At 41.8% G+C, this 25,996-nt stretch overlaps 1 protein-coding gene across 2 annotated transcripts in view; it reads left to right on the forward strand.

The window, feature by feature from the left end:
• Window positions 1–25,996, forward strand: part of GRID2 (glutamate ionotropic receptor delta type subunit 2) — a 1,754,345-nt gene that overhangs the window by 987,660 nt on the left and 740,689 nt on the right. For both annotated transcript variants that reach the window (XR_012236183.1, XM_073601045.1), the window contains exon 5: window positions 5,549–5,602. Coding sequence is in view for 1 of the 2 variants with exons in the window: in XM_073601045.1 (XP_073457146.1) it covers window positions 5,549–5,602 (54 nt within the window). In the remaining variant the exon portion in view is untranslated. The remainder of the gene's footprint in view (window positions 1–5,548; window positions 5,603–25,996) is intronic.

The following is a 25,996-nucleotide window of genomic DNA, read 5'->3' on the forward strand; positions in this document are numbered from 1 at the left end:
TGTGAAGTGGAAAGAACATAATAAATGGTTTTCAATTTTTTTTTACAAATAAATATCTGAAAAGTGTGGCGTGCATTTGTAGTAAGTCAATACTTTGTAGAACCACTTTTGACTGCAATTACAGCTGCAGGTCTTTTTGGTATGTCTTTACCAGCTTTGCACATCTAGAGAGTGACATTTTTTCCCGTTCTTCTTTGCAAAATAGCTCAAGCTCTGTCAGATTGGATGGAGAGCATCTGTGAACAGAAATTTTCAAGTCTTACCATAGATTCTCAATTGGAAGTAGTTCTGGACTTTGACTGGGCCATTCTAACACATTAATATGCTTTGATCTAAACCATTCCATTGTAGCTCTGGCTATGTTTAGGTTCATTGTCCTGCTGGAAGGTGAACTTCAGCTCCAGTCACAAGTCGTTTGCTGACTTTAACAAGTTTTCTTCTAAGATTGCCCTGTATATGGCTCCATCCATCTTCCCATCAACTCTAACCAGATTACCTGTTCCTGCTGAAGAAAAGCATCTCGACAACATGATGCTGCCACCACCATGTTTTACGGTGGGGATGGTGTGTTCAGGGTGATATGCAGTGTTAGTATTGCGCCACACAGCATTTTTCTTTTAAACCAAAAAGTTAAATTTTGGTCTCATCTGAACAGAACACATTCTTCCACATGTTTGCTGTGTCCCCCACATGGCTTCTCACAAACTGCAAATGGGACTTCTTATGGCTTTCTTTCAACAGTGGCTTTCTTCTTGCCACTCTTCCATAAGGGCCAGATTTGTGGAGTGCATGACTAATAGTTGTCCTGTGGACAGAGTCTCCCACCTGAGCTGTGGATCTCTGCAGCTCCTCCAAAGTTACTATGGGCCTCTTGGCTTCTTCTCTGATTAATGTTCTCCTTGCCTGGCCTGCCAGTTTAGGTGGACAGCCATGTCTTGGTAGGTTTGCAGTTGTCCCATACTCTTTCTATTTTCGGATGATGGATTGAACAGTGCTCATTGAGATGCTCATTGAGATTGAGATGTTCAAAGCTTGAGATTTTTTTTATAACCAACCCTACTTTAAACTTCTTCACAACTTTTTCCATGAACTGTCTGGTGTGTTCTTGGCCTTCATGATGCTGTTTGTTCACGAAGGTTATCTAGCAAACCTCTGAGGGCTTCACAGAACAGCTGTATTTATATTTAGATTCAATTACACACAGGTGGACTCTATTTACTATTTAGGCGACTTCTGAAGGCAATTAGTTCCACTAGATTTTAGTTAGGGGTATTAGAGTAAAGGGGCTGAATACAAATGCATGCACACTTTTCAGATATTTATTTATAACAAAAAATGAAAACCATTTATCATGTTTCTTCCACATCACAATTACGTGCCACATTGTGTTGGTCTATGACATAAAATACATTTACGTTTTTAGTTGTAACATGACAAAATGTGGACCATTTCACGTCAAGGCACTGTATACTGTATGTATATATATATATATATATATATATATATATATATATATATATATATATAAAACAAACAAAATGATGCTGACCAGGAAAGTAAAACATAGGAAAGAGTCCCATTGGAGTCCATTGATGGGGGGCGGTGAACTCCAGCTGTGCTCGGTAAAAGCAATACAGGTATAAGTCCATTTGGGAGCAAATTGAGAGGGCAAATTTCAGATATTGAAAAGAGACAGATACATCATTGGCTGCCTATTGTGTGGAACTCCTTAAAAAGTAAGGAGGAAGCAAGGGAGCGCAAACTTCATTAGATAGTAGGTTGCGTTTCCACAACAGAGGAATAGGAGGTGGAATTGTGGTTGGGCTCATAAAACCATGACAGGTTTCAGCATCTGGTGAAGGGCGCAAGGACATGGATAAACAAGTAATTGTACTCATGGCCTCTTTGTGCAGTCTGGTGGTATCAGTCAGCAGCTGCTCTGGAAGGTGCTTACTGTTTCAGCCAGGTGGTAACAGCCTCAGGGTCATCGAAGAATAGACTCTTTCCTCCCCTACCATGTGTAGACAAGCAGGGTAGAGCATGGCAACGAAGTCTGGAAAACCTCGATTTTTCACATTTTGAAAGAAAATATTGCCCTTCTTCCATGATAGGCAGGGAGCCATATCTCTATCCCTGTAGGTGATAGGTTTTTCAATGAAACTGTGAGGAAGTGCTCCTGGGGATGATTGTCTTATTGCCATGCAATTGGCTCACTCAATCATGAGCCTTAGACCCATAAACCTGTAGTTGATTTAGAAATGTATATCCCCTCTGAACAAGATTCTATTTTCCTTAAATACTCAAAATACCCCAAAAAGCAATGTTTTGCCATGTTATAGGAAAACTTTAGACATGTTTTGCCTAAACAGTACATGTTTTGCCTAAACAATACCAGAAAAAAATGTATATTTTGTCTAGAATTCCACCTGAAGAATAGAAGTGCACTTTCTGGCATGCGATTATGCCTAGATACTCCTGTACCTAACAGTCTCATACCTGTATATCTTCAGTGTGACTTTGGCACTGTTTCCCAGACTGCAAGTCTCACCAAATTTAGTGTGAGAATTACTACTCACTGTTCTCTCTGGTGGAATGGAAACAAGGCCATGCCTCTACCATTATGACCATCCCTACAGAAAGCAAAGTCAGCAATAGAGAAAAGCTCAGCTGCAGAGAGACAAAACGACAATAACAATGACTAGTTCTATGCCCTCTGCCTGCTTTTTTTTGGCACAGGTGTCAAAAAAGAAGCTGTTTGGACACAAAAGATCTTTACATAAACCACATGCTTTAATCAGCACAAATTTACTATTTTATTCTCAACATAGAGTGGAACCTCGGATTGCGAGTAACATGGTTGACGAGCGTTTCGCAATACGAGCACTGTATTTTGAAAAATCGTAACTCGGTTTGCGAGGGTTGTTTTGCAAAACGAGCACGATTCAGGACAAAGAGTTGTGCAGTACCGCTTTTGGCCTGAGGTGCATTTCCTGAACTTCACGTTCGGAAATGCACGGAAAGACCCGAGTACAGCACAGCTGACCTTAGGTAGGAAGTCTTTCTGAGGTTTGCCGTGGTCAGCCGAAGTGTATTCGGGACTTTTCGTCCATTTCCAAGGCTCTCCGGCGCCCCCTGACTCTGGCCACGTGCGGTATTGTATCCCATTGAAGTCAATGCGGAACTAATTATTTTAGTTTCCATTGACTTAAATGGGAAAACTTGCTTTGATATGCGAGTACTTTGGATTACGAGCATACTCCTGGAATGGATTATGCTCGTAATCCGAGGTTCCACTGTACCTGTTACCAATTATGAAGATCATCTCACATCTTTGGATACCTATGAAGGGGACATAGACAGACAGAGGTCTCACAGTGAACGTTGCTGGCCCTGTAACACCTCATGCCTTGCCAGCACCTAATGCATTCATTTTACATTTGCCCTAAAGGTGTTTTTAATGCATGGTCCACGAATGCTTTGGAACATTCAGGGTAACTTTCCGCTGATCTACCACATGTAGATGTACCAGATGCAGCATCTCTGAAGAGACTAAAGTACCTCTAGGCAAATGAATAAGAACAGCAGTGCACAATCTGAGTTTAGTATATTAACAGATTTATTGTGGTAGAAAGAGAAATGGCAACTCAAATTGTGACAGTTAAGTTAAGGCTCATCACATAGTAAATTCTTCCAATGGACAGTCTCACAACAACATGGAACCTCAGACCAGGATAGAAATACTGGGTGGATGATACACAAGAGAATTCACCGGGGGGGGGCACCAAACTAGTTGCAGCATAAATTGTACCGAGAAATAATAGTAAATTAGAAACTCACATGGGAAGAAGAAATGGCACTTTCTGTATGTGAACTGTGGGTGGTCAGCTCATGTATCTGGGATGGGGAGCCTCTTCCTACAACTTGCAGCCTGGAGAGTCTGGGTGTCAGGCTGGATGACAGCTTAGATGAGTAATTGGCAACAAAGAAGGCGGAGGGCTTCTTGGCTTAGCTTGAGAAAGGGGCTTGGGAGGCCTTGAAATGCATACCTCCACCCCCTGATATCCCAATGACATCACTTCTGTTCTGCTCTGCATCTCTGCCCTTCACCATCTTGTTGGTTTCCACTTTCCCATCTAAGCTGTCATTGGAACAAGTGGACAAACTTGTAAATTTAATATTCCATAAAAGCTAAACTCCAAATGAACTAATACTACTTAACTGAATGCACTAGAATGTTTATATTTTAATCTGCCTTGGATAAAGTTATTATACCCATTTGTGACACATATTGTATGAAGAATGATTTTATGCTATTATATTGACATTCTGATTCTAAGGAGAAGCCTGTAGGAAGCATCAGTAACAATTCATTGTCTGGAAGGCCGTATATTTGTTTGCATTAACAATAGGGATGGATATGCACAACAATTCATTTATCATAATTACTGCTAATCAATACTGATCATCAGGATATCTTAAACAGACTACACCAGATGTGATTAGCTGTCAGCTCCTATTGAGGAAAGACACACTGAAGAGATTCTACAGTAAGCTAAAGCTACTCGTGTAATGCCTACAGATGTTTTCTAGCCCTTTGTCATTTTGCACTTGGAATTTATAATGAGCTAACATGCTGCTATGTTATTAAGTTTAATTCTATTTAAATCAATTTCACTCAGACTGAAATACAACGCTGAAAAGATTAACTCACTTTCAAGTAACCCCTAGTTCACAAAATTAAAGGAAAATTTGCACACCAAACAAAAAAAAACACATATGAGCCAAACTTATTTTACAACCAGTTTTGCCTTTCAGAGGGGCACTAAAACACTGTAAAAGTGTTTTATTGCATGTGGTTTATAAAGGCAGATAAGATTTCTTAGATCTTAATAAATGTTAGGCACTCCATGTATGGGGCAGAATAAATTGTATCTACCATTTCAATTATATATGCAAGCATTGCAAAAGTAGTAGCTAATAATAAATATTTGCCTGCTAAAGGAAATTTGTTTTGCCATTTTACCTTCTCAATTTTTATGTGCATGCAACCAGTTTACAGTTAATAATAATATAACATATGCTTATAACATTTGTTTGTTGCTGTGAGAACCCACAAATGGCAAGAAATGCATACTTGTTTGACAATCCAAATGTTTAAAGTACCATCTCGGGTTGGATGGGATGTCATTCATTAATATGAATTCCAGTGTAATTATCCTTCTGTAAAAATAAGTATTTGCCATATTTGTGTGCGTATGGGGATCTCACTTAACTGCACTATAGAGTTGATTTGTATAAATGGTGGTTTTGTGTTGAATATTCAGGAGAGCAGCATTGAAACTAGTGCAATTTTTACAAAGGTTATTTTCATCTATAAAATCTTGCACCTTGTATTGTTAGAGTTCCTTTTTTAGGTACTTGATTATCGTTAGGAAAAATACAATTAGGTTATCTTAATCATACAGTTATTGAAGTTTTTTGTATATAGCTGCAAGCACTCTACATTTTATGTGTACTGTATTTACTCATATTCATTTTCTTTTTCCAGGTCGTTGAAACTAATTTGGTTGCCTTTGACTGTCACTGGATCATAATAAATGAGGTAACTGCCATTCTAGTATTTCTGTAAAGTACTGAACTTATTTGCATTACCATATGGCAGTCTTAAATTAAGTAAAACTTTGGAGGATATATATTTTGCTGGTTTATAGCTTGACAAGAGAGTAAATCGTAATAATATAACTATACGGTATATTAGAAGAATATCTGAACTAAAAGCATACCTACGGGATCATATTGTCTTTAACCACTTTGTATCCGGACCAATTCTGACACTTTGCTCCTACATGTAAAAATCTCCTTTTTTTTTTTTTTTTGAATCAAATTTTTATTGAAATTTTCAAACAAAAAATTAACATGAACAGAAAGAGATAAGAGAAATCACATGGAAATGCAGCAATGCGGGTGCAGCTGCTTTGATTGTAAGATTAGACAATAAAGTTATCTAGTTGTGTTTGTATTAAGGAGCATTGAAATGGTATCGATTTTTGTTACAATTAACATGGAATAGTCAAAGTACAATCTTATGGTTTGTAATTATGTATTTACTTAGAGATATACGTATTTGATAAATCCTTTTACCTTGTTAGGGAGCGTACTGTGTTTAGAGTAGGGTGTTTTTGAATCGGACTATAGCTTATATATATATGGTACTTGTATTGTTGGAACGGAGATGCAGAGTTGGGGTAAAAGAAAAATGTGAAAGTATGGGGGGGGGGGGGAGTCAGGGAATAAAGTGGGATTGGATGGCAGGGAATCACCTTTGCCCTGCCACAACCCATTGAAAACAATCAGACTATGTATTTTTCGTATTCAGCCGTTGTAGTGAAATGTATCCAACATGTCCAAGTTTTGGTGAACCTAGCCTGTGTGTCTTTAGACTGATGGATGAGGTCTTCCATTACCTTTGTTTGGTTAATGCGATGAAACCAGTCTTTTATGGTAGGCGGTTCAGGGGAGCGCTATTTGGGGGGTATACACATTCTTGCTGCGTTCACCAAATGCATGGCTAAAGAACGTTGGTAGGGTGGTATACGTGTTGATGAGTGATGTAGCAGAAACATTGTGGGGTCAAATTCCAGGGAATATGTAGTGATTTGTGAGATCAGTGCGTGGACTTCTTTCCAGAAAGGTTGGATTTTGGTGCAAGACCACCAGATATGTAATAGAGAGCCTGTTTCTGAATTATATCTCCAGCAGGTTTGGGGTATTGTTGGGTTGATATGATGTAGTAGAAGTGGTGTCCTGTACCATCTGGAGAATAATTTTAGGCATTTTCTTGGACTTGCACGTTCATCGAACCTTTATGGATCAAAGTGTAGATGTTAGTCCATTCTTGGTTACGCAAGTGTATGGAGAGATCCCGTTCCCACTGTTTGACGGTCCAGTGTTTTGTTAGGGTTTGGTCATTGAATAAGAGGTTATAAGTTTGCGAAATCAGGTGTGTTAGGGTGCCATCACTTAAACATAGGTTTTCAAATGGGGTAGTGGGTCTGGACCAGTCCGGAGTAGGTTATATTTGGTAAAGAAGTTTCGTAGTTGGACATACGTTCAGAAGGGAAAGGTGTCTATATTCAGTTTTGAAGCTAAATTGGCTTGAGATAAGAGGTGACCTCTCTCGAAGAATTGTTCAGCTCTAACAGTCTGGTGGGGCCATATGTCTGTTAAAAAGGAAGCGTGCATTCCTGGATTAAATTCAGGGTTTAACCGTAAAGGTGTCATTAACTGATGAGATTTTATTTTTACTACATGTATTACAGAATGAGATCAGTGTAGGGTTAATAAGTGGGTGTTGAGAGTATTCAGGGGGTAGAAAGGAGGAGTCGACCCATGGGAGGTGTTGAATGGGTACAATCGATAATGATTTTTCTAGTTGAACCCAGTCTTTGTGCTTGGAGTGTACGTTCCAGTCTATGATCCTAGCTAGGTGGCACGCTTGTTGATATTTGCGTAGGTCTGGAAGTCCTATGCCTCCTAAGAGTTTGGGTGTTGTCAGTCTCGTGAAGCTAAGTCTCGGATGCATTTTACCCCATATAAAGGTCGTGCATGCTTTTCGGTATGTAGAGAAGAATTTAGGTGGTATTTTAATTGGGATAGTTTGTAGAAGATATAAGATTCTGGGTAGGATGTTCATTTTTATGATAGCGGCCCTGCCGAACCAGGAGAACTGTCCTGAGGACCATTTTTTAAGGTCTATTTGTATTTTTTGAAGGAGAGTAGCATAGTTTAGGGTGTATAGATCAGCTAGGGAAGATGGCACCTGAATGCCTAAATAAGGGATTGCATGCTTATTCTAGGTGAAGGGAAAGTTACGTTGGCATTGTTGACAGGTTTCTGGGGATAGGGAGATATTAAGGGCAGTTGATTTCGAAAAATTGATTTGAAGATTTGACAGGGTATGAAAGGTTTGAAAGTCTTTAAGTAGGTTTGGAATTGTGGTAAGTGGGTCTGTGAGAAATAGGAGAATGTCATCCGCGAAAGCTGCCAATTTATATGTGTGGTGTTTGATTTGGATACCTTTAATGTCTGGGTTGGTAATAATGCATCTAAGGAGGGGTTCCAGAGAGAGAATAAAGATTAAAGGGGAGAGTGGGCAGCCCTCCTTTTTTTATGCTAGAAAAGTAGCTAGAACCCCCAAACATTATATATATATTTTTTAGTAGAGGCCCTATAGAATAAAATGATGGGTGTTGCAATTTTTTTGTCTACACAGAATTTGCGCAGCGGTTTTTCAAACGCAATGTTTTCGGAAAAATACACTTTAATGAGTTTAAAAATAAAAACAAATATACACAAATGTATTTACCCCAATTTTTTTGTATAATGTGAAAGATGATGTGCTGAGTAAATAGATATCTAATATGTCACACTTTAAAGAGGAAGTAAACTGTTTTTTTTTTCCTTTTTTTTAGAATAATATCATAGAACAAAGTATTTACATGCCTTACACATTGAAGCGTTATTAAAAATGTTTTGCAAGTACCTTTTTGTAGCTTGATAAATTATATCCTCTTCCAGGAATCGGCTGTGCCATCTTTGGTATTGATTTCTTTCTCTGTTGTGGATGTAATTTCCGCCCTTTCTCAGTTCCCCTGCCAAAATCTTGCACATGCTCTCTTTATTGCCACAGCTGCAGCTGCTTGCTCGTATGGGATATACTGGTTCACTCCCCCTGTGTGATGTCTCACAGGCACAAGGGGAGAACCAGGAAGTTGGAGAAGGGCACACTATTGTGATGCTGCTGTGCCATTTACAGGGGAAAGAAATGACCCGGCATGCTGAGGATACAGAAACGGCACATAGCGCAGGCATAGCGTGCCGTAAAAGAATGGACAGACTGTGCATGTGCCAATCACATCATAAAAGATTACAGGACGGATTGTGACAAGATTGTACAAGTAAGAGAAGTTTCACTGGCAGCGATCAGTAGCATTAGCAATGTAGATTGCAATGAGCCAAAGTATAGCTAGAGAGTTTACAACCGAATTAAAATTTTCCATAGGCAACACTTTAAATGCCTTTACAGATTACCAGTTTAGAGTATTGTGCTAGAATTATTGCTCTTGCTCTGACATTCGCAACAATATCTTACATGTGTGGTGCGATCACCGTTTACATATGCATGCGGGGGTAACCTATGCGTTCGCATTTGCATGTAAGCACGGGGGTACAGGGTGCTTTAAATTTTTATTATTATTATTTATTTTATACAAAACTTTATTTTTTTTTACACTTTTTTGGATTAACTTTATTGCTATCATAAGGGATGAACAACATCCCTTGTGACAGCATGGGCTGTATCAGGTCCTCTTTATGGAGAGATCTGGGGTCTATTAGACCCCAAATATCTTCTCTGTCCTCCAGTGCAGCTGATCAGACACAAATCGGTCTGATCGGCTGCTTTCCTGGCTGCTAAAAGTCAGGTAAACAAGGAGATGGAACCAGGAGTGGCAACATATTCATCGCTCCCAGTTTCCAGGGTCACAGAGAGAGAGGAACAATGTGAGTTCCTCGCTCTCTGTTCTGTGCAGCCATCACCACTGGTCACATTGATCCCAGGCTCTGCGATCAGCCGATAAAGTCCAGGAAAGGCTTGTGGCAGTGGGAGGAGGGTAGGACCCCCTTCTGCCACCCGCAGAAGTAATCGAGTGGCTATGGATTTCCAGTATAGCATTTTTCAGCTGTAGAGGTTGAGGAGCAAGAACTTTCCTCACTGTAAGCAAAGCACAAGGTTCCACAGTGTCATTATATTGTAAACTTTCCTTAGGTAGTTGGGACTCACAAGAAGGTAGATTTATCACTGACATGGGTAAATATCAATAAATTAAATAAATATTAGATTTCACAGATTTGCAGGAGGAGGTCTCCCAGCTAAATGTTTTGTTTGTAGAAGACTTCTGACATAGCTTTCAATTTAGGTCCCATTTTAAAAGAGTATAACCCTCTTTAAGTGAGGAAAAAATGGTTGATTTACTGTATCTGGTAATGATGAGTCTTACAGTGTACTCCCATTTGTAAAGGATGTTGTGGTTTCACAAAGACTTGGCAACAGGTAGCAATTGTGGTTTGTGAGAGATCGGCATATAGAGTAATCCCAGTGTTTGGTTAGGTCATGTTGAGGCCTTCCTGGCCACCTGCAAAATCTTTTCTTTAGTATAATAGAAAGGTAGGTAGGGTATTTGTTCGGGTAAATGGTTTGTTTTAGCCTGCAATTCTATGATTATTTAACTCAAAGGTGCAGCAAGCAAAAGTTTCGTATGAGTTGTTGCAGATGTTATTTTAATTTTGCTTGAGTCACTGCTTCTGCTTATATCTATGAATATAATGTTTCATATATCTTTTTATAATCTCTAGTGTTTAGTGTATTGTTAATAGTCTGCTCATTGGCATTATTTGGTATCTTTGAAGTACTGTGAAATGTATCTTGCTCAAATTCTGTGTACAGAAAATCTTAATTTGTGTTATTTTCTTCAATAATCTTCATATATGAAATCAAGACATGAATTTCACATGTCAAATATTCTATGAACTGATGATTGTTGGCTGTGGCCAATAGCTAGCACAATGTATTGTACAGAACCAACTCCGGTCTCCTTTCTGGAACACCCTTTATGTGTTACAAAATATACAAAAATAGTGGTAAGAAGCAGACTGGATAAATGTTATTTAACCTAGAAACACATTTCAGGCTCAATTAGTTTCCAGGTCTCTTACTTCAACTAAAATTAAACAAGTGTAAATCATCAAGCCAACGAGGAAAACAACTAGTCAGTGATAAACCACTCTACATTCTTTTAGGTATTTTATGCTGATGCAGTGCTCATAGGAACAGGAAGGTCATACTGTGTAGTACAGAGGGAATGTATCAATACAAACATGGAGTTTTTACCCAAGTTAAGTTCCAAGAAAAGACACAGTCACCTTCACTGTCATTTAAATAATCTTATCTAAGCAGAATTTGGCTCTCTTTCTCATAATCAACCTAGATTATGCTATATTCTGTTTTAGTCAAATGAGCTCAAGCCAAAATCTTAACCTTGCATTTCAGCCAGGTGTTTTAAAGGAATCTTGAGGATTTGTAAGATTGCTTTGGGTTCAGAATAAATTAATTATTTTACTGTCACATTTTAAGAAGAAGTTTTGCCCCTATAGTCAGACAATTTAACTTTTGTAACAGTGCAATCTTACTTATTAAACATGTATGTTTTCCCCTTATTTAGCTTTTCTCAAGTTGTCTGTCATAAGAAAAATGATAAGTTTGTAACAGTCTTTTTCACATTTTGAACTATTTTTTTTTTCAAATTCTTTATTTATATAGAAGAATAAAGTATCCATCAAAATCCAGGAAAATATCCAGGAAAAGAGGGGAGCAGCATGTACTGAGACTCAAAGGGCCATTGAGCCTTGCAGGGAAAGTCCTAGGAGGAATTAAGACTCATGATCTCCGGGCAGGGAGGCAGTGCAGGATCCACGCCACCCTCTGCCCCTTCAGGGCGGGAGACCAGGCACTGCAGGAGAGGGACCCACACGTCAGGGTGGTCGCAGCAAGGTTGTAGCCAGTTCAGGATCAGAAAAGTCTCTGTCTCCAGGATGGCAAAACAACCCCGGTAGATCCTCTGGATGATGCAGGGTAAAAGAAGCGGGGCCTCACCATCAAAGATATAGGGAAACCCCAATGATAAGTGCAGCCTAGCTGCCTCACCTTATCCAGGAGGAGTCGCAGCAGCGCCCGTCGCTGCAAAGTAGCCCTAGACAGATCGGGCAAGATCTTCACTGTGGCCCCATCAAAATCAAAATCACCTACCTCCCAGGCTTTCCGCAGAATGAGCTCCTTGTGGGAGTAGTGATGCAGGCAACACAGGACATATCTGGGTCTGTTCGGATATGAGGAACGTGGACCAAGGGCTCTGTGCACCCTGTTGAATTCAAGATCTTGGGGTGCAACCGAGGCAGCCAGCTGCTGACAAATCTCCAGGATAGTGGGTTGCAGGGACTCCTGGCCTGTGGCTTTTGGGTTGCCCCGCAATCTCAGATTGTTGCGGTGGCTCCGATCCTCGAGTTCTTCCATGTGCAGCTGCAGGGAGGTGACCTGAGCAGCCTGTGTGGATTGAGCCTGCTCCAGCTTAGACACCCAGCTCTCTAGGGACGATAAGGACGTTTCCCCATGGCAATCCTGTCAGACAGCAGCTGCACATCTGCCTTGACTGAGTAAATGTCCCTGCGGTGTGCTTCCTCCAGATGGAGGAACAGCGCTTCCATGCCCGACTGCATTGGGAGCACTTGGAGGAGAGCCCTAATATTTGGGTCCCCCATGATAGGGGATGGGGGGGCTGATGTACCTGGAGAGGCTGGAAGTTGAGAGGTCAGTTCCGCTGGGTATCCCAACAAGGAATACACAGTCGGCGGTGAGGCAGGGGGGCCGCCATTTGCAATCCAGGTCGAGACACTCCATGCGGACATGTAAGTCTGGGATCCGGGGAAGAAGTGTGGTACTTATGTCCGCGGGGGAGTCCTGAAGGTGCCCTTTACCTTCCCCTTCCTCTTAGAGCTCATAACGAGGTATATAGCTGCATCTGACGGTGAAAAGCTGAGGGAATGGACGGAGCTCTTGTAAAACACGTCCTTATGATGCCATGTCCAGGCCACGCCCCTAATATTTTTATGAGCAATCCCCTTTATTACTGTTGGCCCACCTGCAAGCTCCTGATTTGGCAACAGAAGACTACTAAAGACCACAGCCTCCACCCAGAGACATCCACCAACCTTGGACAGTCATCATAATGTTTTTAAATCTATCCTAAGGCATTTTGTCCTGAAGAACATAAAGACATTAATGTTCTAGTAAATCCTTACATATACCCAGTGAACTGACTGGCCTCAAGTGATACACAGAGATTAAACAAATCCTCCTACATAAGTTGTACCCGTTTATCTGCAATATTCTCTTCTCTACATCTGTTCAGAATTTAAAAGCTTGTCTAAGCTTTCAGAAAACAGGGGGCTATGAGTTGAAATTACACACTGCAGAGCTCCGTGAGGGGAGCTCTGAGAGCTGATTGGAGGGAAGGGACAGACCCCCTTTATACAGCACACAGGAACAGAGCTGAAGCTGTCAATCATGGGCTGTAGGCTGGAGTTCCCACTCCTGTCACCTTTTTTCTCTTGGTGTCAAGGAAAGCTACTGATAGCAGAGGAACAGGGCAGCAAACAGAAATGGCACATAGTACTCTGGATTGAGACAAGCCCACACTATGGAGGGATATGCTTTGTTCATATTTCATTTCCTTAAACACAAGACCAGGCCTATTGCGACACTTTTTGTTTACATGTAAAAATCAGTTTGTTTGTTTTTTGCTAGAAAGTTACTTTGAACCCCCAAACATTTTATATATATATATATATATATATATATATATATATATATATATATATATATATATATATATATATATATATATATATATATTATACATACATACTTTTAGCAGAGGCCCTAGAGAATAAAATGGTGGTGGTTGCAATTTTTGATGTCACACAGTATTTGCTCAGCGGTTCTTCAAATGCATTTTTTTTGGAAAAACTACGCTTTATGAGTTTAAATTGCAAAAAAAAAATGGTAGCATATAAAAGATGATGTTACACCGAGTAAATAGATACCTAATATGTCATGATTTAAAATTGCATATGCTCACAGAATGTCTTTAAGACCCCAGATCTCTTCTCTGCCCTTGAAAGCATGAGATTAAAAAAAAGAGTTGCTCTCATAGAGGGGATTGGAGATGATCTGGTCTCCGGTCACCTCTATCGTTATTGGTAGCAACCACTGATTTGGGCAGCAGTGGGCAGCAGAAGGAAGGGACCCCTTCCGCTGCTTGTAAAAGTGGTTACAACTCCGTTATATGGTTTGACGTTCCTTAAATAGGTCACAGTGCTGATTTTTTTTATTTCTTTACTTTGTTTTTCAAATTTAGCAACTATAGCAATACTTATCTAGTATTGTTTTACAACGGCAACTTCTATTAAATACAAGAGAATAATCTCTCATGAGCCAAAACTCATGCAGGATCAGTTAGGTTTAACAATCTAGACCAGGGGTCTTCAAACTGCGGCCCTCCAGGTGTTCAGGAACTACAATTCCCATCATGCCTAGTCATGTCTGTGAATGTCAGAGTTTTACAATGCCTCATGGGATGTGTAGTTCTGCAACAGCTGGAGGGCCGTAGTTTGAGGATCCCTGATCTAGACCTTATGGTTTCTTTGAAACTGCAAGTTGCTTTATTATGCTTTAACTCAACTCAATTCAAAATCAAAATGTTCTTTCATAGCTGACACACATTGCTAATTAGTAGGGATGAGCTTGATGTTCGAGCCAAACATACGTTCGGCTCGAACATCGGGTGTTCGCCGAAGAGCGAACATTATGGGGCATTTGCGGCAAATTCTAGCATCGCGGAACGCAATCGCAGTGCATTGCTGTATGACGATTGGCCAAAGCATGCACCTAACCTGCATGCTTTGGCCAATCCCAGTGCCCTCTGCTAAGAGAGACATAATTGGCCAAATGCAGGGTGCCTTTGGCCAATCATGGCTCAGGGGGACTGAGTCAATGCCCCACACTTTATCAGGCTGCCTACACGGAGGCCCTGTGTAGTGTTGTTGGTGTGGACGGAGAGATAGCTTGATTTAGGTTAAGCAGGCAGGTTATTCAGTTAGTGGCAGTGTATTTGATATATATATATATATATATATATATATATATATATACAGTCAGTCTAGTAGATATATTGTAAGATTGGGGTGATCAGACTCAAGCAGTAGGTGCGTTTTCCAGTGAGTATGCCAGTCCATAACTGTACTTTCAGTTGCCTACGCAGGGGATTCTTCCATATAACATGAATTAACGAAAATACCAAGCCACCTGGCTTACATGTTGGCAGCACGGCTGCTCCTCTTACCAGTCCTTTGACTGTGTCATTCAGCTCTCTCAGAACACTTGGCTCTCTAGCATTCAGTCGCAGTGCCCTGCTGCATGGCCCACCTTTGGCCTAAGAATTGGGATTCTCTTGACACCCCTGATAGGAGCTGACCTGACTCCTGGGACTGAGACCTGCTGTCTCGTGGCTTATGGCTGGGCCCTCTGACCCCTCGATGAGACCTCTGTCTCGTAGCTTCTGGCTGGAGCCCCCTGACCCCAGGTGAGACCTTCTGTCTCCAAACTGGAAGCTGTCTCCAAAATGAGAGCCTTGAGCAATTCTCAGACCTGACTATATAATGACCCTGTACACCAGTGGTTCTCAACCTGGGGGTCGAATGACGATTTGCCAGGGGTCACTGAATCCTTGGCTGTTCCTGAAGCCCGCACCGCTCTCCCAGCTTTTTCGTGGCTGCCCAACTGGACTTTTCCTGAAGCCTGTGGCCGCCCACTCAGCCTCTTCGCAGCTGCCCATTCAGTTCACGGCATGGCTGGGGGGCAGAGACTAGAGGTCAGTTAACTGGTGAGGAATGTGAAGTCGGAGAGGCTGGAGGAGACCCTATCCCCTGATTTTGGCATAGATGTCTCTGCTGTGAGACACCACAGAGCTGGAGACACAGTGAGAGTAACACTACCTGTGATTAGAGTTGCCATTAAAAGTCCCCACTACAGTTCTCAGATCAGCAGATGACCTTGATCAAGAGCACCCAAGTTGGCTAAACAGAACTCCCCACCAAGGAGTAAAAATAGAGAATACATGGAAAGGAGAGGAAAAGAGGGGGGAGGACAAAGAAAAAGGGAGAGAAAAAAATAAGAGCAAGAACAAGAAAGACGGCTAGAGAGAGGGATGGAGGAAAAAAACAAGAAATTAGGATAGAGAGAGAGATAAAAGGGAAAGAAAGGAACAAAGAGAGTGGTACATCCTAAAATGTACCATAAGGAGTTTAATATTGTAAGAGTGGACTTGGGAAATTTTATCAAGGGGTCACGGCACTAGTAAGTTTGAGAACCACTGCTGTACACCTGTGTAGTGAGCCAGGTTGCAGGCCTCTAGCAAAACCTGGACCCAGGATTGAATGCTCTGATTAAGAACTTCAGAATGTGGAGCGTAGCTAGTTCTGAACCTTGCATTAACACTTAATGAGACTCCTGGGTCACCTTTTCCAGTGTATTAATATATATATATATATATATATATATATATATATATATATATATATATATATTCTGCATCCAGTGTAGCTTATATCTACAGTGCATTCCTTGGTGTACTGTTTCTAATACACTTCAGGCGGTGTACACAGTATCTAATACAGTATGTACAGTTTCTACTACACTTCTGGTGGTGTAAACAGTACACAATAGAGTGCAGCCATAGTACAGTCTCTACTACTTTTCTGGTGGTGTACATAGTATCTAACACAGTGAGTACAGTTTCTACTACACTTCTGATGGTGTACACAGTACACAATACAGTGCACCCATAGTACAGTTGCTCATACAGTGCAGGAGGTGTACACAGTATCTAATACAGTGTGTAAAGTTTCTGCTACACTTCTGGTGGTGTATACAGTAAACAATACAGTGCAGCTGTAGTAGAGTCTCTACTACTTTTATGTTGGTGTACACAGTATCTAATACAGTGTGTACAGTTTCTACTACACTTATGGTGTTGTACACAGTACACAATACAGTTCAGCCGTAGTACAGTTGCTAATACAGTGCAGGCAGTGTACACAGTATATAATACAGTGTGTACAGTTTGTACTACACTTCTCTTGGTGTACACAGTACACAATACAGTGCAGCCATAGTACAGTTGCTAATACAGTGCAGGCGGTGTACACAGTATCTAATACAGTGTGTAGAGTTTCTACTACACTTCTGGTGGTGTACACAGTATCTAATACAGTGTAGTGTGGTGTTGCAAAACAAAATATACATCATGTTTGGAAGGCCACCAAGGAGAGGCAGATTCTCACAGGTCACTAAAAGAGGGCAAGCATCCTCTGTGTCTACAGTCAACAGTGCTAGTCGTGGACATGGTGCATCCTCTGCAGGTGGCCGTGGGGCACACTTGTCCTTTTTTTCTGCTGCTGGCCATGTTATTAAGCCAGAACACACAGAAGAGTTGGTGGAGTGGATAACAAAGCCGTTGTCATCCTCCTTAACCTCTGACACCCAGGCTCAGAGTAGTTTGCCTTCCAACGCAGCTGCCAAAGCAGCCTATTCCACCGCCTCTTTGTCCACAGTCACTCCTTCCGTAGCCCCACCATCATGCATAGAGGAGTCCCCAGAACTATTTGACTACAGTGTTGGGTATGCTGCTGGAGGATGCGCAGCGATTTGAAGGCTCCGATGTTGGTTCCCAGGTTTAGGAAGGGAGTAATATGAGCCTAAAGAGAGGGGGTGCCCAAAAAGGACAAGAAACTGGCAGTTGTGTTCCCCCAGCTGCAGCATACTGCCAAGTTTGCTCCAGTGATGAGGAGGGAGGGGATGATGAGGTCACTGACTCTACTTGGGTGCCTGAGAGAAGAGAGGAGGAGGAGGCACAACTCCAACGAGGCAGGATGTCCTCTTGGGGGCAGCTTAAGGGCAGCCACCCTACTGCATCACACCGCAGAGCTCTGCAGGTGCAGGGCACTGCTGACTCCCCACTGACTTTTAAAAGTTCCTTGGTGTGGGCCTTTTTTGACAAGTGTGCAGCAGATTGCACTGTTGCTGTTTGCAACCTATGTCTGAAGTGGATTAAGTGTGGCCAGAACAGCAGCTGCTTGGGCACCACATGCTTGGCCAGACATATGACAATCTGCCATGCAGTCCGTTGGCAACAGCACTTGAAAGACCCACATCAAAGAAAAAGGCGGACTTCTCCTTGCTCCTCATCTGGGATCTCTAACCCCACTATACCTTCAGTCCTCTCAAAAATCTGCACTAAGAGGAATGAAGGTATAGCAATAGGTGTCCCACCTACTTGCAGCAAATCTGCTAGCAGTACACCACCTTCTGATTTTAGCAGGCACATTTCCCTACCCCAGTTGCTGAACCCTTAAAAAGAAATTTGGTCCAAGCCATCCACATGCTCAGCGTCTGAATGCTAGCTTGGCCAAATTGCTAGTACTGCAACTGCTGCCTTTTCAGTTGGTAGACCCTGCCCCCTTTCGTGAATTTGTGGAATGTGCTTTACCTCAGTGGCAGGTTCCAAAACGCCATTTCTTTTCATAGAAGGCAATTCCAGGTCTTTAACGTCATGTGGAAGGCAATGTTTTGGCCTCGTTGAACAGGGCAGTCAGCAGTAAGGTGCATATTAGCGCTGACTCATGAACCAGCAGGCATTGGCAGGGACGTTATATTTCCTTCACGGCGCACTGGGTAACTTTGCTGGCAGCTGGGAAGGATGCAGGACAGGGTTCAGTATTGTTGGAGCTTGTTCCACCACCACGCCTCCAAAATGTTAGCTGTGATTCTGCCACAGCGCTCTCCTCCACCCCTCCTCTTCTTCTTCCTCTATAGCCTCTTCTGCAAATTTGTTCTCTGAACCAGCAGTGCTCCGTAAGCGTTCAAGGGGCAAGGCGTAAGCATTCAGGCAAAAAGATGCCATGCAGTGCTTGAGTTGGTCTGCTTAGGGGACAGGCGCCACACTGGGGTAGAGATTCTGTAAGCCCTGCAGGGGCAGGCTCAGAGGTGGTTGACGCTATGCCAGTTTCAGCCAGGAATGGTTGTATGTGACAATGGCACCAACCTTCTCTCCGCCCTCCGACAGGGACACTTGACTCATGTTCCAAGTTTGGCACGTCTTTGGTGATGCAGCAATTCTTGAGCAGGTACCCAGGCTTACAGGATCTCCTGAGGCAGGCCAGAAAAGTCTAAGGTCATTTCTGCCGGTCATACAATGCCAGTGCTCGACTGGCTGACATTAAAAGGGAATGCAACCTGCCCACCAACCTCCTCATTTGTGACATGCCCATGAGGTGGAACTCAACGTTTGCAATGCTTCAGTGGCTGCACATTCAGCAGAGGGCCATCAATGAGTACCTGTGTGAGTATGGCACCAGGACAGGGTCAGGGGAGCTTGACTTCTTTTCGCCATGCCAGTGGCTACTGATCAAGGATGCATGCACTGTCCTGTCACCATTTGAGGAGGCCACAAGGGGAGTGAGCAGCGACAATGCATGCATCAGTGTCACTGTCCCTCTAGTCTTCCTGTTGGAGCACACGCTTTGTGGAATAATGGACAGGGCACTTGAGGCAGAACAGCGGGAGGAAAAGGAGGACTTCCTTACCTCTCAAGGCCCCCTTTATCCAGATAGCATTCCTGCGGGCCCGCCAAACACACAGGAAGAAGAGGAGGAGGAGAAGTATTGTGTCAGTATGGATGTGGAGGATAACTCTCAGCAGCAGTCTTCAAGGGATGGTTTTCCCCAGAAACCCAAGGAGTTGCACGTGGCTGGGAGGAGGTTGTTACGTATCATGTGATCCTTATGAATCCAGAGTATTCTGAATCAAATGCCTCTGCAAATTTACGCTGCATGGCCTCACTGATTCTGAAAAGCCTGTGAAAGGACCCTAGGATTGGTGGTATCAAAGAGAGGGATCATTACTGGCTGGCAACCCTTCTTGATCCACGTTATAAGGGTAAGGTTGCAGAACTCATCCTGCCTTCGCAGAGGGAACAGAGGATGAAAAAATCTTCAGAAGGCCTTGAAGAAAGGTTTGTGCAATGCATTTCCAGACCCTGAGAAGTTACAACTTCCTGGTGCTGGACAAGGGGTTGCTGAGGCTTCGTTAAATCAGAGGAAGAGCAGTGTAGAAGGTGGCCGGCTGACTGATGCCTTTAAACAATTTTTCAGTCCTCAGTGCCAAGGTCTGATTGGTTCAAGCAACCATCGCCAGCATCTGCATTACATGGTGCAGGAATATCTAAGGGCAAGTGCAGACTTGGAGAGCTTTCAAACAGAGCATCCACTGGGTTACTGGGTCTTGAGGATGGACCACTGGCCAGAACTTTCTCAATATGCAATTGAGCTACTGGCCTGTCCTGCATCCAGCGTTCTTTCTGAACGCACATTCAGTGCTGCTGGAGGTTTTATAACAGATCATAGAGTGCGCCTGTCCACAGATTCCGTTGATAGGCTCACATTCATAAAAATGAATCAGTCTTGGATCAGCAGCTATCAAGCACCTGATGCTGATGTAACTGATTGAATTTTCTATGGATGTGAGATCCCTTGAAGACTGCCTATGCTGACTATCCTATTCCTCCTCAATCTTGATGATGCTAGCTTCCAACAATATTTTTGGTTTAGGGCACCACCACCACCACCCAAGGCCCAATTTTTCTGCCCCTGTTTAACAGGGGCATGTATTACAATTTTTGATCTTATATTTCACAGAAGGGCCCATTACTGTGCCCAACAAGAGTATCTGTGAGGGGTTACAATGTTGTGGCACCACCACCCAAGGATCAATTTTTCTGCCCCTGTTTAACAGGGGCATGTAATTACAATTTTTGATACAATATTTCAATGCAAGGCCCGTTCCTGCGCCCAACAAAAGTATATGTGAGGGGTTACAGTGTTGTGGCACCACCCCCATCATCAAAGGCCTAATTTTGCTGCCCCTGTTTAACAGGGGCATGTAATTACAATTCTTGATATAATATTTCATAGCAGGGCCTGTTCCTGTGCCCAACAAGATTAACTGTGAGGGCTTACAGTGTTCTGGTACCAACACCACCACCACCAAAGGCCCAATTTTTCTGCCCCGTTTAACAGGGGCATGTAATTACAATTCTTGATATAATATTTCATAGCAGGGCCTGTTCCTGTGCCCAACAAGATTAACTGTGAGGGCTTACAGTATTCTGGTACCACCACCACCACAACCAAAGGCCCAATTTTTCTGCCCCTGTTTAACAGGGGCATGTAATTCCAAATCGTGATATAATATTTCACATGGGGCCCGTTCCTGCGCCCAACAAGATTAACTGTGAGGGCTTACACTGTTCTGGAACCACCACCACCACCAAAGGCTAATTTTTTCTGCCCCTATTTAAAGGGAAAATTTAAAACTACTTGCAGATGTAATGTATTGCCGGATCCTGGCAATATACATAAAAATAATTGAAAAAAATGATGTGAGTCCCCCCCGGTCCATTACCAGGCCCTTTGGGTCTGGTATGGATATTAAGGGGAACCCTGCGCCAAAATGTAAAAAAAAATTGTGTAGGAGTCCCCCCTAAAATCCATATCAGGCCCTTCAGGTCTGGCATGAATATTAAGGGGAACCCCGTGCCAAAATTAAAAAAGAAATGGTGTGGGGTCCCCCCCAAAATCCTTACCAGGCCCTTCAGGTCCATCCATACCAGACCCTTAGCTGAGCACACAACCTGGCAGGCTGCACGTAAAGGAGGGGAATGAGAGAGCCCCCCTCCTGAAACATACCAGGCCACATGCCCTCAACATGGAGAGGGTGTTTTGGGGTCCCCAAAACACCTTGTCCCCATGTTGATGGGGACAAGGGAGGCTTCCCCACAACCCTTGCCCGGTGGTTGTGGAGGTCTGTGGGCAGGGGGCTTATCAGAAACTGGAAGCCTCCTTTAACAAGGGGACCCCCAGATCCCACCCCCCCATTTGAATGGGTATTGGGTACATTATACCCCTACTCCTTCACCAAAAAAAAGTGTCAAGAAAGCAAAAATGACAGTAGACAGCTTGGGACTTTATAAGTCCTTTATTTAAAAAAATAAAATAAAAAATGTCCCGCAATGTCCATTAATCTTCAATCACAGCACCGACAGACTGAGAAAAAAAACGGAAAAACTCCGCCTCGAAGGGAGGGGTCCCCGTGTCTGCAGTCAGCAGGAGCCTCCCATCGAGGCAGGGTTTTGGACTGCCATTTTTTTCAATGAGTTTTATCTGTAGTGTCGGGATCAGACAATACATTACAGCTGCGAGCAGTTTTAAGTGACATTTTTTCCTTTAGAAATTTCATTTTGCTGTGGTACTGTTCTAAACACGGGAAAGATGTGCTACTTTACAGGCAGACTAAGGACACCCCCATACACGATATTTAAATGAATATTCAATTTTTATTGTTTCACTTTACGCATTTTTGAAATCACTGCTCCTGAAAAAATGGCCAAATTTAAAACTTTTTTTTCATTGATAAATGTCCCCTGGGGCAAACACTTTTTGGCAATAACTTGCATATAAGCCTTTCAATTGAGCACGTTTGATTTTTCATGTTCGTGTCCCATAGACTTTAATGGTGTTCACACAAATTTCTTGCCTGCTCGCAAGTTCTGGTATGAACCGAACCGGGGGGCGTTTGGCTCATCCCTATAATTTAGCAATTAATTTGGAATTTGTAGCCTTTTGTCCTCTGAAACTGCCTTTTTTTTCCATTGTTTGGAAGTTCCCTTTAAAAAGAAGATAATTCTAATGCTAAAAACATATTTTTGTTTTAAATCTGCATTTGTATCAGGGAAATAAAACAAAACTTTACATATAAAGTGTGAAAAGCATGAGTTAATGATTTAGAACTAGAAGATATGATAACAGGGAAAAAATGAAATATAAGGACCACTTGAACTTTTTCTGTACCAAAAAAATAGCTCAACTAATGGTGTTCTACTCTAGGTGTACCTATGGAAACTAAATCATAGCACAGAACTGTTACAACTCCCTTTTATCTTCTGGTACTTCAAACAGACCAGTATCCACTTAAGGTTTTCAGCTTTTGTGACACTTATGTCTCAATTATATAGACATCCTTTACTCCAGATTTTAACATCACCTGTTATATTACTGTTGATATTGCAGTTTGCCTACTTTAAACAGGGGCTGACTTAAATTGTGAGAGACAAGCATAAATTCTATTTCAATAAATAGTTATGAAGCTGTCCTTGTAAAATGTATATTTATTTGCATACCTCAAGTACATGTGTTGTTGATGTTCCTTTTTTCTTTCTAGTGTCTCTTTGCAGGGTAATCTTTCATCAGAAAGTGTATCCCATTGATTTCGGTCAAGAGGGTGGCTTTGTGACCTGGAGACACCCTTATGTGCATGCTCCTAGCTAGGGCTGTGTACTGACAAGCACCTACACTACTGAAGCAAACATCAAACTAAATGTTAACATCAATGCATACACAAAGGCCACAATACTTCATGGAAAATGTAGCCATGGTTCAGCAGACCACCTGACTTGCATAAAATGAGCAGCGCATGCAATATACTGTATGCTGTACTCTTAGTACAGCAAACTTATTAAGAAATATACTCCCTTCTATAGCTAGGAGGCAAATTATATCACATATTTATCTCAGTTTACTGAACTCACAGGTGGCTTCTGCTACTATTTTCTGCAAATCAAAAAGGGAACAGGATGTAGGCATTCTATCTGCTAAACAATAAAATTCTATTCTGCCAAATGCGGGAGACTTACACAAGTATTTATTTGCAATGAGACTTGCAGGACCCCTCGATGGATGATTGGCTTCAAGCACAGAGACTCCCCTTTATATCCTAAATAAAAAAAAATAGACAAATGGGCGAATAACTGGCATAAGCTTTTTTGGTACTAGCAGGACACTTTAGACCACAATAATAATGTATTTATTACAACATATTCATAAACTAAAGTTATATTTTTGTTCTTAGCCATGGAATTCTGTGCTAGGTAGTGATTATTAGACGCGTGCATTCATTATCGTCCAAATGTTTTTTCGTCCAAATTTCGGGGGTTTTCAGTTTTCGTTTTAACAAAACAATAACGAACATGCAGAATCTGAAATCGAAAAGATCCGAAATGCAAAAATGCTTTATTTAGGTATTTCATGATATTTTTGTATCATTGCGACAACAGTTTGGCATAGATAGATAGAAGATTCGACATGACAGTGACAATAGCAACCTGTGGTCGAATGTGTCTAACATAACTCTATTAGTCCAAGATTATTCAACATAGAGAGAAAATATTTGACATTATAGAGACAATAGTAAAAGAGCTGTTCGTGGTCGCTGCTGGATTGAGTCGGGGAAGTAAAATGATGATGATGATGAATGTTATTGGCTAACCAAAGAGGAGGAGCAGGAAAATAGCTAGAACTTAAGTACATACATACAGCCAACTTACTTTCACTTGAAGATTCGACGAAGCAACTAAAAACATACGATTGCGGACATTTACGATCAAATGCTCCCGCCCATAGGCTATAGAAGAATTCTAATGTTGTTTGACTAGTAATAATAATTAATAATTATAATTATTACTAGTCAAACAACATTAGAATTCTACTATAGCTTGTGAGCGGAGCATTCGACTAGAAATATATGATGGTCCGACAGACACCATTAGCCTTCAATTGATAGATTCAACCTTAATTAATTTGGATTTTCATACAAATGCATTTTTTAATGAAACAAAATAAATAAAGACAAATTTTGGAAGTAATTAAATAAATACATTTTTTGGATGAAACCGAAACTCCAAAATTAAATATTTCAGTGTGCACATGTCTAGTGGTTATTGTCCTCATCCTCTACTGTTGAAGTATAAGTAAAAGAGGTCAATGGGCTAGAGAAGCTTATTTACCAACAGTGGGTTGTGGCAACAAGTTTAAAGTGATACTAAAGTCTTGTTTTTTTTTTTTTTTGTTAAAAATAACAAACATGTTATATTTACCTGCTCAGTGCAGTGGTTTTTCACAGAGCAGCCCAGATTTTCCTTTTCTCAGGTCCTTCTTCAGGTCTCCTGGCCCCTCCCTCCTGTTGAGTGCCCCTACAGCAAGCAGCTTCCTATGGGGGCATGCAAGTCGAGCTGCAGCTCCCTGTGGCCATTCAGACACAGAGCCACGGCCCAGCCCCACCCCCTTTCTCTCCTCGTTGGCTCACTGACTTTGATTGACAGCAGTGGGAGCCAATGGTGCTGCACTGTTAACTTAGCCAATGAGGAGGGGAGAGTCTTCTCTCATGCAACATTGCTGGATCTAGATGGACCTCAGATAAGTAATAAGGGGGCTGAGGGAGGCTGCTGCCCACAGAAGGTGTTTTATCTTAATGCATATGCATTAAGATAAAAAACCTTCCGTCTTTACAACCACTTTAAGAATATGTGGTCAGGGTGGTTGGACACACATACTGTGCTAACATTTCACTTTTGGTAATATTGTGGTAATTCTAGGAGGTATTAAGTGCCTGGAAGGACACTGTTGCTAAGGGCTACAGCTTATACACATGTGGCACACAGAGTGCACATGTGGTGAGGGACTGTGGAATGTTAGAGAAGGGGCTAAATGGTTTCCCAACAGCCAGCATCAGATGCAGACTACATCTGGTATCCACCAGCAAGAACCATAGAGCCACCAGCAGGTCATCCAGTTTTTGGCATACAGGTTGCCAGCAGCAGGACTGGACAATAAACCCGTGCCATCTGCCCACACCAAAATGCTGGAGCCTCGTGCAGTGGACTAATGGCCAGTGTGCATGGAGCCTGTAAGTGGTAGGGACTCTAAATTCATGTTTTATTAATGTATTCACAGCTTGGAAACACCTGCTGTATGTCTATTAAATGGCTGGAAGATTGCCAGGATTTTTCTGTAATAAGGAGTAATAGAAAAACAAAAGACGATTTCTGTGCTTCCATTGTGAACTTTAAAGATTAATTTTTCCACAATTCCCGATGACAATAAATCTGAATGAGGGCTTGTTTTCAAGTGTGTTTACTGGTTTTCAGAATATGTAAAATATATTGTGTGCATGGTTTGGGCACAAGTTCACTTTAGCAGAACCTCACCCTCAATGCAAGCAGAATGGGACTTTCACAGATTTAGCTATAGCAATTTACAACCAAACCCAAAGATGAACTTTCCACACAGGACAGTAAAAGCATCATGGACAATGGACATAATCAGCTGATATATAAAATATTTACTCAGGTTTTTATATATATATATATATATATAT

Source organism: Aquarana catesbeiana, linkage group LG01 (genome assembly GCF_042186555.1).
Source record: "Aquarana catesbeiana isolate 2022-GZ linkage group LG01, ASM4218655v1, whole genome shotgun sequence".
NCBI lineage: Eukaryota > Metazoa > Chordata > Amphibia > Anura > Ranidae > Aquarana > Aquarana catesbeiana.